At 41.0% G+C, this 12,956-nt stretch overlaps 1 protein-coding gene across 1 annotated transcript; it reads right to left on the bottom strand.

The window, feature by feature from the left end:
- Positions 1-230: 230 nt before the first annotated feature.
- RAD21L1 (RAD21-like 1 (S. pombe)) lies at positions 231-12,551 on the bottom strand. The gene is made up of 12 exons (XM_010002311.1): positions 12,408-12,551; positions 11,072-11,201; positions 9,661-9,760; positions 8,930-9,036; positions 7,644-7,745; positions 6,622-6,735; positions 5,366-5,595; positions 3,941-4,043; positions 3,022-3,158; positions 2,232-2,333; positions 1,519-1,593; positions 231-419 (listed from the first exon to the last, which is right to left on the bottom strand). Exons 1-12 carry the CDS (start codon positions 12,549-12,551, stop codon positions 231-233), a joined length of 1,533 nt encoding a protein of 510 aa, XP_010000613.1.
- Positions 12,552-12,956: the final 405 nt, after the last annotated feature.

The following is a 12,956-nucleotide window of genomic DNA, read 5'->3' as shown; positions in this document are numbered from 1 at the left end:
TCTAGTATTACCAGAATAAGCAACTACTCATCATATAAACATGCATTTAAATAATAAACATGCTAGTGAACACCTTAGTGACTAATACTGAAGTAACACACCTGAACTTGGCAGTGGTCTGAAGGAAAGAGAGCTCTGCTCAGCTGCCACTTTTTTTTACCCCCAGGAAATACATTTCCTGGAAAATTTTAAATAAGATTGATTTCTTTTTTTAGCTGATCCACATGATTTCAGTAAGTGCTGAACATGAGGCCCGGGGTGGCTGTGATGTCTGTGAAGGGAGCACTCTGATGAAGCTCAATAACCAACTGCTTCTTCAGGACCAGAAGGGTGTAAAACTTGGCTGCTGCTTCATTCCGGCTGCTTTTCCAGCAGAGCTCCTGGAAGCTGAAGGAATTCATGCCTGAGCTCTTCAGGTGCTGCATAAGGGAGACAGGAAAATCAGTCAGGTTGGCATCACTGCCAGTGAAACCAGGTCCCACCGACTGGACAGTGCTGCTTGGAGTGAAAGTTCTTGAACACTTTGAGCCAGGGCCTTGTCTTGGCATCTGTACAGAAGTGGCTCCTAATGTTTCCTTGCCATGGCACTGCTTGTTCCTACAGGTGCCCCCAACACATACACGTGCCCACAGCTCCAGGGGGTTCAATGCAGCTGTGAAACAGGCATGTGACAAAGCACATCCCTAATGGCTCTCCTGATTTAAGAAGAATAAAAACCATCATGGAGCCTGTTCTTTGGATACCAAGTCCCAGCTCTGTCACAGGCTGTGTCAGTCCCAGCTGGCCCAGTGTCACCACTGCTTGGTTTTTAATGGCTGCACTTCTGGGTCAGCATTTCCTTGTGGGTGTTGCACAGAACCTTTGAAACATGCTCCCAGAAAATGATTTTTTAAAAAATACCAAGCAGGCTGTGATGAAGAGCAAGGGCTTAGCATTTCAGCAAAGAGAAAATTCTAGTGATTCCAGCAGCTGTGGGAGAGGACACCATGTCAGGCTCTCAGAATCCTGTTTTCCTACACAAACACCCAGTTTTAATAAGAAGAACATTTTTAAATTATCTTAGTTACCATTCTATATTTTGCTAATAATCATGTTATTACATAAACAATACAAATACATACTTAAATACAGAAATATAGCAATGTTTTATATTATATCAAATATTATATAAACTATACATTTATATAAAATATAAAATGTAAATAAATGTGTTTTATAATTTCATATATAAAATACATTTTTAGACATTTAAAATTATACATTAGTATATAATATATAAATTGTACAAAATATATATGTTATAAATATAGATTTATTTATATATACTTATAGCATACACATAAATATATAGATAACTAAATTAATATATTACTAATCTTTAATAATTGTGAAACAGCTACACACTGCATGTGAGAGGCAGCAACACAAGCAACAGTCTAAGCAGGAGATTTTCCCATGTGGTCCAACTGAAATCAACCCCTGGCTTTGGCACCTGGATACAAAACCCAGCTCTGGTACCTGTAAAGTTCTTAAGAACTGAAGAGTTCTTTTGCTTCTTGTTTCTTCACAGTCTTTCCCATTCCTTGTTAGCTCCTCGAGAGAAACCAGAACAGAAGGTTAGACACCATGGGTAAAACCTAACACATCATGATGAGAAAACAGACAAGAGTTCTAGGCTAACTGAAAATCCAGCTGGAGCTGGGCACTTTGAAGGCCACCCTTGGTATATCAGGAACCTGTGACACCTCCATGGTCATAGGTCTATGGAGGCTTTGTGAAGCAGAGGAAAGAAATGTAACTTTGTGTTCTTTCTGCTACAAAGGGACAGATCAGGTGCACGAAGGTGTGGCGTACAATGGAAGTGGCCCCAGTGAGCCTTGGGAGGCAGCTTCACAAACTGTTCTGCACAACTGGGATTCTGACAGTGTTTGTACTTGTCAGGGACCAAAAAGGATGGTCAAAAATTTGGCTTTTAATTTGGGGCTTTATCTCTGAAATCAACAAGAGAATACTGCCCTTGTATCAGAGTGTTGGAGTATTTCCATGGCCAGTTAAGTTGAGAAACTTCCCTTCTGACAGGAAGCACAGGCTGGAAGGAGCTGTCTCCCTCACAGGCTGTTAAGCACTGGAATAAACATATCCCTGATTACCAAGATACAAAGTTCTTGACTGGCAAAAGAGCCTTTATCATTTCTGAGAAAGAATCTCTGGACTAAGCTGGAGGTGTCAGCTTTGGGTACCTGTTCCTTGGCTGACTCTGCTGGCTGGGGTTCACCTGCTGGGCCCAGGGAGTGGGTGGCCAGGGAGGAGCTCTCTGAGAAAGCTGCTCCTTCCTGTTGGAGCAGGAAAGGGGATTAACAGGTATCATGGTTCATGCACCCAATGCACTTCTCAGTTACCTAAGTCTGCTCAAAGAATTCTTGCCATCAACATTTCCCAAATTGATTTCTTAACTGCTATTTCTACCACGCCTCTCCTCAGGGAGGAAGGACCTTGCCATGGTATTTATCCTACAGCTGGATCCACACCAAGGGGCACAGACACAGAACCTACATTTTCTGCTGCTGTTACATACAATTTTGTAATTCTTTTTCAACTTTAATAAGCCTCATGTTCTCCAAAGAACCCCCTTGGATGTTACTCTAAATAAACATGGCAGAAATAGATAAATTGTTATTTCTTGAGTATCTCCTCAATTTGAGACACAAAAGATAAAAGTCATCTTTATAAAGGATAAAAATTATCTCTTCAGTACAAAAAGGCCATCTTTCATATTAGTGTTCCCTTTATACTTAGTGATTAGAATGTAATCTATACTGATTAATAGACATTTTAATTAATAGTTGAATGCATGGCAAGAATCTTCCCAAGTGCCTCTAAATAAACTTCCATGACACAAGCTGCTCAACTCTAGCATCCTCAAACATATATTTGTCATTTTAAAAATTGTTTCATATGGAAGCCTAGCACAGAATGAAACAAAAAAACAATTAAGTCTCTAAAACTATGGAAACTGCTCACTAGAGTTGCACCACAGTTGTCATCAGCTTCATTTCTTTTATTCTGTGATGTCAACATAAACGAATCATTTCTATCTTTAATCTCAGTCTCAGAATGAGCTGCCTCCTGCAGGGAACTTGGCTCTTCTATCAGCATCTCTGTGTTAATAAGACAAACAAGGTTTAAGAGGAAATTGCTTGTGAATTGCTGCCCTTAAAAAAAACACTGAAAGAGAAAAATCACACTCTAGCAATCCTTGAGACTATGAGCCAGTGAGTAAACATTGAAAAAATATAATTTCCAGTAGGACCACTGGAGAAGAAGAACCTTCCAAGAGAGTTTTTCCTTTCCTAAAAGTTGACCTTTAAGGACTTGCAGGAGGTGGTTTTGTTGATTAACCTCTGGGGCAGCCATTGGGATTGTACTTCTAGCAGAGCAAAGGAGTGAAAGCAGATCCAGCACCTTCTCAGGAGATCTATAATGGAACATTTCTTCTGCTTTGATAATAACCAAAACACAGTCTTCAAGATACACATAGAAGTTATTCATATGAATTTGGAAATCTGGAGAGTGGTTTGACTGAACTCCGAATAAGTGGGAAGATTTTTTTTATTAGAAAATAAATAAATAAATCTGGAGTTTTGTAGACATATAGAGAAACCAAAGATGAAACCAAAAATCCCTCCTTGTGGCACACCACAGGGAAGAACAGGACTTGCATTTCATTTCTGATTTAAGGAACAAAAGAACAGCAAAGTACTTGTAAGCGTAAAAAACTTTTTTAAAAAATCAGCAGCCAATTTCCTTAACATTTAACTTCACTGGCCTATAATTTGTACAACACTGCACACAAACACCATGCACATGTCTCTCAAACCTTATGTAAAGATGAAAGTATCTTCTAATAGGTAGTTCTGCTAGAACAGAATTAAAGTATTACCTGTGGTATCTTGCTCGTTTCTTGTTTCTTCAATTTCAGGCTCCTCCTCCATCCCATTCCTTCCCAGCCCCAATCCGTTACTCTTGAAGCATTTTGCAAACAACTGAAAACAATTATTTTTGTTTGCTTTCAGAATATAATGCCAGGTTATTTGCAAACATCAACACAGAGGAATGAACATGACAAATATTAATTACAGCAACCTGGAATTTACAGATTTGAATTAGGTGGTTCCAAAAACCTGCAATTTTAATATTTTTTTTAAGTAATTTCTTTTTGCAGCTTCAACTTTGGCAGGGAACTCCATGAAGAAACATCTTAGGAGCAGCTTAGATTTTTTCCTTGAAGTAATGAAAGGATGGGATGAAGTGTAAGGAGTAAGGAGGGATGAAAGAAAGGAACATCTGGAGTTATCTGTGAGAATTTCTCTCCCCATGAACTGCTGTGTCAGTATTTTTCATCCCCATGAAGAGCAAGTTGCAGTTCTCCACCTTGGCTCTGAGTGGTGAAGCTGAGCTGCTGCAGAGAAGCAGCCCAGCTGGCTCCTGCAGCCCTGCCTCCCGGCTCCCTGAGCCACACACACCATGGAGCATCTTTCCTTATCACCTTGTACACACCTTGATCTCCTTATCTCATCACCAGCTCTGAACTTACAGCTCCTTGATCTATCTGGTACCATGTGGAGACATGGGAGGCTTTGGCAGATCCTGTTTCTAGGAAGCAATACATCTTTCCTGGGCAAAAAGAGCAGCAAGGTTCACAGCTGCAGGAGCCCACCCTGAACCAGCCAAAGTGACAGAGTGACAAGGAACCTCCTGGTCCTCTAAAGGCAAATTCCTGCCTGCTCTCCAGCTGGAAGCTTCAGCTCCAGTTGGGGAAGTACAAAAGAAATTGGCATTCCATCTTTCCAAAGCCATTAACAATATCATAAGACTGTTTCAGCTTTATGTGCCTTTAAAGTAAATACAGAAGAAAGATGTGGCCTCATAGTGATGACAGTGCAGAAACACACCAGAAAATAATAAAACAAGGTTGAAAATAGGGAAGAAATAGACAGAATTTTTTAAAAAGTGTATTAGTGTACAATCAGAGAGGTGCCAGTATGTGATGGAACATCAACTCTCAGGTTTCTTTGTCTTTTTTTTACTTGTAGTTGGAGATTAAAGCCATAAGCTCTACAGTTGGTGTTTCTGATAAAGCAGTGAATGGTGAGTATGCAGATAATCCCCAGGTCTCCAGCTGATCCCCAGGTCACCAACCAAACTGTACTTCAGAGAAGCACTGTCAGTGATGCTGAGCACCCCCAGCTTGCCAGAAGTTCACATAAAACCAGGTCTGCAAGATCTCTCACAGTTGGGTCCTGGATATGCAGCCCTCCCACACTCTCTATAGTGGCACATGAACCAACAAGGAATGGATCTTTACCATTTGCAGCTTGGCATGAACCACAGGCTGCGCCGCGTGGGCCAGAAGTTTATCCACACCTCCTGACTTCTTCCACATCATGGTTTTTTTTGTTGGGGGTGCTAGGTCCAATGTAGCAAGGATGTCTGTGCAGTTGTTCAGTTGGTTGTATATAGCTTTGCAGCTAAGTTCCTTCTCTACATCCACAAGCAACTTCCTCTTTCTTTTATTTTTTTTCCTCTGGGTGACACCTAAATAGAGCAATTATTAAATAAACAAACAAACAAACAAACAATAAGGTCTATTCACAGAACACTTGGGCACCAAAAAGCAGTGTGAATCAAAGAGGCAGGCTGCTGACCTCCTGAAACCCTGCCCAGGCTTGAAATTCAAAGTTCAAGTGCATGGGCCATTCTTCAAAAGTTTTTATAAAGTCTACTCATAGTATTCTTGCACAGGCAACTCAGGTATGTTTGATCACAGAAGACATATGACTATTGTACTAAAGAACCAGGAACTTGAGGGCTTAATGAGAAAACATGATACATCAACAAGACTGAAGCTATCTTTAATCCATCAGGAAGTTAATTGTTCCAAGAACTGCTGATGTACTCAACAGGTTTCATTACCTAATAATTAATCTCTGTCAGTTTAATTCTTTAGCAATTTAATTAAGAGGTACATAGTAAACACAAAAGAGAGGCATGGATTGGTTATATTGCCATAACTTCCTGAATATTATTTTGGCAGGCTGGAAAATTCCAGTATTCTAAATAACAGTGTCAAAGTGAACTTATTTGCTAACAGCCACCAACATGATAGGTGACATTTAGATTTACCCACAGAAGAAATGAAACATTTTTTTTGGGGGGTCTTATTCAAGTTAAAGTTAACAAACCAAAATTTTACCAAGGCCTGAACGTTTTAAGATTGTGAGTTTACACATAAAAATAAGTGATGTGTCACCAGCAATAAAAGTTCTTAGTCTGAAATGTCAGTAACACTCATGAACAGGCCAGGCTTGTGCTGTTGGAACTGGAGAGCAAAAGAATCTTGATTTGGTACATGGAGGAAACTGTGAGCAGGGATTTGGGCAGATCAGATAAATAACTCAATACTAGTTTTGTATTTTTGTTACCAGAAAATAGAACCCTTGACAGCAGGAGCAGATAAAACCTGAAGTGAGAATAATCTGCTCTGCAAATATTTTCACTAACAAGAAGAAAAACAAACCTAGTTAACACAAACATTCAGCAAGAAACTGATCAAGGTCTGACCTGTATCATCAACAGGCTCAAGCACAAATCCTTCTTCTTCCCTCAGGAACAGCACTGTCTTGTTTGTTGGATGACTGACTTCCTTAATGTTGGTGTCTGCACAATTGGACTCAACTGTAAGAAAACCCAGCAAATAACCCAAATTAAAAAAAAAAAAAAAGTTTACAAGATGGAATAATGCCTCAATCTCAGGACATGGAGATCACACAAAAAATATCAGAATTAGAACACTCTTCTGTCTGTATCTCACAGTAACTTTAACCAGCAGTAACTCACGTCCTGCACACTTCCCTCTGCTGACACCAGAACCTTTCTGGGCAGGTGGTAGGATGGACTGAAGAGTTGATCTGGAAAAAAACCCACCTGACAAAAAGTGTTTAGTGGGGAAAGTCTTTAGTTTCAGTACATGTGTTTCCACTACCAGGGAACTGCATGGCACTGTGGACATCTCTGTCAATGCAGAAGTATCAGGACTAGTTTCAGGAGGGGCATCTGCTGCTGTTTTCCCCTTGAAACTGATCCTGATTACTCAGCTGGAAAGTAACAGAGTGAAGGGGGTATAAGGGTTTAAGGTATTGAAAAAAAATAATCCAGAAACACTTTTCAAGATAATTTCATCGGTATCAAACCTAAAGAAGACTAACAACACCTTTAGGAATTACTAACGTGTCATTTGTCACTGAAATGCTGTTGGTGATGTTCACAGTCAATGCATGCTCTTAGTTTCCCTTCCTTTACAAAAGTGGTCTCAGACTGTGGGAGCAGTGGGGTGGATCAACAGCACATCCAAGGGGATGTCATAGGCAAGTGTTCCTAAGCAATGTCAAGTTACAAATCTGGAGTCCTTAAGTCAAATGATATTATACATAAAATGGTGGATGAAGAGTACTGGGAAAAAACAACAGACACATGAGCAAAGGTAAAAGCTATGGGATAGCCTACAAAGCTGACTGTGAGTAACTTGAGGTGTCAGTGCAGACCCAGAGGGTCTGTGTCAGGCTGGAGCAGCAGAGTGGACTCACTGGCTGTGCTCTTCTCTGGCAGGTCCTGTGGCAAATGATGTTGTTCCTCCAGGTCAAGAATGTCTCTCTCCAGGCCATTTGGCTCATCCCTCAACAGGATTTCTTAAATACAAAATGCATCATTTTAATCGCCCTAAGGCTGAGTAGCCATGAAATAGCCTGATGCAGCCCAGGGTGACTTATTTAAGATTAATTCTGTGCAAACAAACAAGCTCAGCTCCTGCAGATGGCTGCCAGTGACACGCCCGACCTCAACAATGCAAAAAGGAGAACCCTAGTCTTAATTTTGAGATTTCCATCTTACCTTTGAAAAGCATGATATTTTGTTTTGTTTAAAAGGTATAAATCTCTAAGTACTCTAAAGCATAGAGATGTAGAAGCTACTTTGTTGCTTTTGTTGTTACAACAATGAAGATTAAAAGGCTGCAGTAGGTTGCCTTTCGAATTATAAATTAAATTGTTAAACATTAAGTATACATTGAATGCCTTAAGTTCTAACAAAAAATTGAATTATCTTCTTTAATACAAATTTACTTGGCAACATCTAAGTGATCATAGATTTAGTGACAAGTAGGAAGTAGAAGGAAGTATGAAAACAACAAAACATCTGGAATTTATGTTTGAAAACAATCGCTTTCACGCTGTCCTGTTTGTTTGCCTGTGAAAATACAAATATTTTGAAAGAAACTAATCCTGTTTGTCTGTGGCAAACCCTACCAATCATATCTGCAGCATCCTCCTCATCTCCAAAACAGTCGTGCTCAAAACTCAGGGTGTCCTCAGGCAGTGCAGACTTGTCCCCATTCATACTCCCAGAGTTGTGATCACCCCCAAGGCTGTTGCTGCTTGTGAAGATGCTGGTGTCGAAGCAGCTCAGTTTTCTCTCTGCTTCTGGTTTTTCACCTGAACAAACACAGAATTTCTTATGGTTCATCTGCATGAATTTTTTGAAACGCGTATTTCCTAGTTTTTCAAATAATGTTTAAATTACTCTAAGATATACCACAGCTCAGATGGAATAAACAAGAAACAATTTTAGCTAAATCAGTACAAAAGCAGAAACTGTTGGGTTTGGTTCTCAGTCTCTGATATCATATTACTTAAGCAAAGTACATACATGAAAATTTAAACACAAGACAGAATGACAGGCCAATCAACACAAGTATGAAGGAAATGCACTTTTAGTAATAGCTTGTTCACATGAGGAAAGGGCTCTGACTGTACAAAATGTTGCAGAAAACACACCATTCCTTATAGAAAATTTCTAATCTCTCAACTTCTCTCACCAAAGTTTCTATCACAGAGAAGTATATTGCTTTCATAATCCTCTGCTAGTGTGATGTCTTCAGCTCTGCTCTGATTCAAGGCAAAATGCTCAGCAACATCAATGGCACTGATGGAAAAAAACATTATACAATATATAGGGTGAACTGAATCCCATTGACCGTTTAGCTGGAATTGTAAAACATGTTTCTAAACAGTCTTTAATCCTGATGTTTTATCATAACATCCCAAAATGTTATGCTTCTGTCCTCTGTGGCACTGAAAGTACCCTGGCCAATCCTCACTTCTGTGAAGAGAGAACAACTGTTTCCCAAAGCTGTTCACACTCAGGACATTTAAGTTTTTATTGATAAAATTTCCTGCTTTTAATTTCCTCTAAAAGCTAAAAATAAGCATATGGAAAACAGGTGCTATACATCCTTTTAAACTTACACCTCCAAGCAAGGAGGCAGCTGCAAAGCTCCTGCACAGTCTCCTGTGTCCTCAGACAACTTGAAATGAGAAAATCCTGAACTCCACGTTCAATACATGATCTCATTGAAAAGGTCTGTTGATGAAACAGACTTGGAGGAACTCCACAAAAGCAGTTCCTGTGACTGTAGCCCTGCAAAGCTGACTCGGGATTTAGGAGAATTCAGTTATCAAACAAAACAATTCCCCCCTAGTCTTGGTCAGATAACAGCAAAGATGTTTTTTGCTTCAACAAATACTAAAATACTAGGCAAGTATTTACTTTAAATCAGGTAACGTTGTTTCAAAATCATGAAATTCTTCAGGCAATGTGATGGACTGATAAGCAGCTTCAGAGACTTCTTGTGGAAGGTCAACAAGTCCTAAAAGAAACAGACAGCATAACAAAGTAAGCAGCAATACAAGAAAAGTGATGTTCTCATAAGTAGATATAAGGCCATAAACTTCTCAGGAAGGTCTGCTGCAATCCTAAATAACAAAAAGGTGAAGCTCTGTTACTTTGTCAACAGGATTCCAAATTGGAATTTAAATCCTTAACTTACATGTAGTTGAACAGCCATATTTTTACAGACACATACAGGAGAGTCTGCTGCTGCAGGACCTGAAATGCTGTATATACATGGGGTTTATGAGCAGCTACTTTAAGTGCCTGAAAGGTTTTTATAGCTGATATCTAGCCTGGAGCCTCTCACTCCTCTCCAAATGAATTACTGCCTTTTCCTTTCCTCTGCAGTGTCTGTATCACGCTATTTGCCAGCATCAAATAATTATGAAGTGAGACTGCAACTACTTGGTAATCAGAGAATCCTGGAATGACTGGGGTGAGAAGGGATTTCTGAAGATCATCTAGTCCAACCTTTTGCTCCAAACAGGATTAATTTGTAAGCCAGATCACTTCTGTTTCTGCTGATGGAGATTCCACAGCATCCCTGGACAGGCTGTTTCTGCAGTTCAGAAAATTTTTTCCTCCCTTTCTATCTAGTTGGAGTCTCCCTTGCTGCAGTTGTGACCATTGCCTCTTGTTCTTGTGCAGTCCTCTCTAAGCTACTGTAGTATCTATTAAAAGTAGATAGTGCACTGTACTTATCTGAAGTGTTTCTTCTAGAGATTTCCAAATGTTTACAAATAGGAACTAACTAATTACAATCACATCCTTGAGATTATGGTAAAGTACGTACTCACTACTCTGCAAACAGACCAAGTTACAAAGCACATTAAGGCTGACAAGAGGTGCTGGTGTCCCATTCTTAGCCTTTTTTTAGACAACAGTGCCTCCCCGTTTGGTGCAGAAGTACAACAAATGTGCAGCCCCTTGGAAAGGATTCTGTCATCTCTCCCCCCTTCTCACTGGCTACATGGCTACAGCTCAACACAAACTGTCAGATCTGGCACCAACACAATGCTAGACATGTTGTTGGTGTCATCAGAGATTAAAATTAATTATCTAGCAATGGAGGCTGAATTCAAGCTTCTTCTCATGCCACCACTTAAGATACTGCTTCTTTGGAAGGAGTCAAAGGCCTGAAATGGCATTAAATTAAGCCAGACTAAACATAGGCACCAATAAGTTCCATTTCCTTTAGGATCAATAATGTGTATTTATACCCAAAATTTCCTTTTACAATGAGAAGTGTGGAGGACAGGGATGGAAAAACGCAGAGTTCTGTACATACCCGGGCGAAAAGCTGTCTTCATTTTTGTCAGAGCTTCAGTACAGTCTGCCAAGAGGTACTTTGCTTTCCTGTGGTAAATCCTCACTACTCCAAGGAGTAAGTGCCCAGAGGTTCGCAGAGCTATTGTAAACTTTGAGGATTTAAAAGTTGATCAGGAGTTAGTTGGCAAAAAAACATAAAAATTAAAATATTACAGTAACAGAGTTCTAAAATACACCAGTACAGAGCTCTACAAAATGCAGCAGGGCTTTGTACTGATGTAGAGCAGTGTGAACAGAAATTCCCAGAGCCATGAACTTCCATGTTGCTTCTGTTCCTAAACATTGCCATGCTGAAGGACAAGTCCTGACCTGATGCTCTTACTGTATCTAAAACATCTCAGCTGCCTGCCAACAGTGTGAGACATCCTGGAAGAGAAGGTAGCTGCACATATCCTAGCCTTTGACAGTTCAGGTATTTAAGTAAGCAGGCACTATAGCAGCTACCCTTATTTATGCAAATAAAGGCCATAACTGTGCCCTTATCTACGCAAATTCTTCCTGCACCAAGCAACCTCAGGGTGGTCTTGCTGATGCTAAACAGGACAGCATGCAAAGGAAAAGTAGAGAGTACTTCATTAGCACCTCTTGGAAAACACTTCCAAATAATATCAAGATAACTTTACCAACATTATTAATCATAACCCCTGCAAGACAGACAGTGAAATTCAGACTATCAAATATCAAGCAGGTATTTTAATGGAGAAAATAAAACCCCCTGCTTGCACCAGCTGGAAGCCTTGGATTTCCTGCACCATTGATTAGTGACAGTGCAAAGTGTTCTTCACTGTTCCCTCGGATGCAGTTGCAAAGGGGAGGCCAAGGACTGAGTCATGGGCACTCGACTGCCTGCATCTGTGCTTGCTTGAGTCACACCTTCCCTGATACACAGGGGACCTCAGCCTCTCACGCAGAGTCTCTCCTAAGAACTGCATATGCTTAATTATATATTTAACAGCTTATGATGGGAGACCTGGAAGAAGTTCACTTACAGGGGAGGGATGGCTGCAGTATGGCAAAAGTTATTTATTACAAGATCAGCAAAAGCTGTGCATAAATGTATGCCACAGATCTCCAGGAGTAAAACAGTCAGTAAAATATTTATAGTACTGTCATGTAACAGGATGGAGGTTTTACCCGAGTGAGAACTGAATAAAATCAGAGCAGGAGTTTACACCACATTGGTTTGGAAACAGCCACAGATTTGTCCTCAGCCTCAACAACAGCAACAGCCCCACTGCCTATAGAAGATCCACACCTCTACCTCAGAACTGAGCAGGAGGCATTTAACCCTGTACCTTTGCAGACATGATCCTTTCAACGGTGGTCTCTAAATTGCACTCGAAGATATGAGCTTTGGTGAGCTTCTTCTCCCAGTGGGCAGCGAGCCAGATCTTGGCCAGGGGCCCGCGCTTGTTGACCAGCAGATGCACGTAGAACATGGAGCCCGGGCCCAGGCTGCCCCCTCCCCGGGGCTTCCTTGGTCCTCGGGCATGGAGCGGGGATTTAGAGGGGCTTGAGGGGATGGAAGGTCCCAGCTGGGTGCTGAGGGGATGGGAGGGTTTAGTGGGACCCCGAGGGTGCTGAGAGGATAAGATTTAGTGGGACCCTGAGGGGATCTGGGGCCCAGGTCAGGACCTGAGGGGATGAGAGGATTTAGACCCTCAGAGGACAGGGTGGGGGGATTTAGCGGGGCCTGAGGGAATGGTGGGTCCGGGCTGGCCCTGGGGGTGCAGGAGGGATTTAACAGCAGCTGAGGGGCTGGGGTGGCACAACAGGGAGATCTAATGGCACCTGAGGGGATGGGGAGCCAGGCTGGTGCTGAGGCAACGCAGGAAGAGGAGGGG

The sequence above is a fragment of the Chaetura pelagica genome, unplaced genomic scaffold, assembly GCF_000747805.2.
Source record: "Chaetura pelagica isolate M959 unplaced genomic scaffold, ChaPel_1.0 scaffold1317, whole genome shotgun sequence".
In the NCBI taxonomy this organism is placed as follows: domain Eukaryota; kingdom Metazoa; phylum Chordata; class Aves; order Apodiformes; family Apodidae; genus Chaetura; species Chaetura pelagica.
This window is presented reverse-complemented; position numbering and strand designations above follow the sequence as displayed.

Bases quoted from the DNA above. Each gene is read 5' to 3' on its own strand.
- RAD21L1 (XM_010002311.1), bottom strand. From the start codon at position 12,551: ATGTTCTACGTGCATCTGCTGGTCAACAAGCGCGGGCCCCTGGCCAAG. The intron at 11,202-12,407 runs GTACAGGGTTAA...AAATCCTCAAAG, and splicing joins AAAGGATCATGTCTGCAAAG to TTTACAATAGCTCTGCGAAC. The intron at 1,594-2,231 runs GCTGACACCTCC...GTTTCTCTCGAG, and splicing joins CCAAGGAACAGGTACCCAAA to GAGCTAACAAGGAATGGGAA.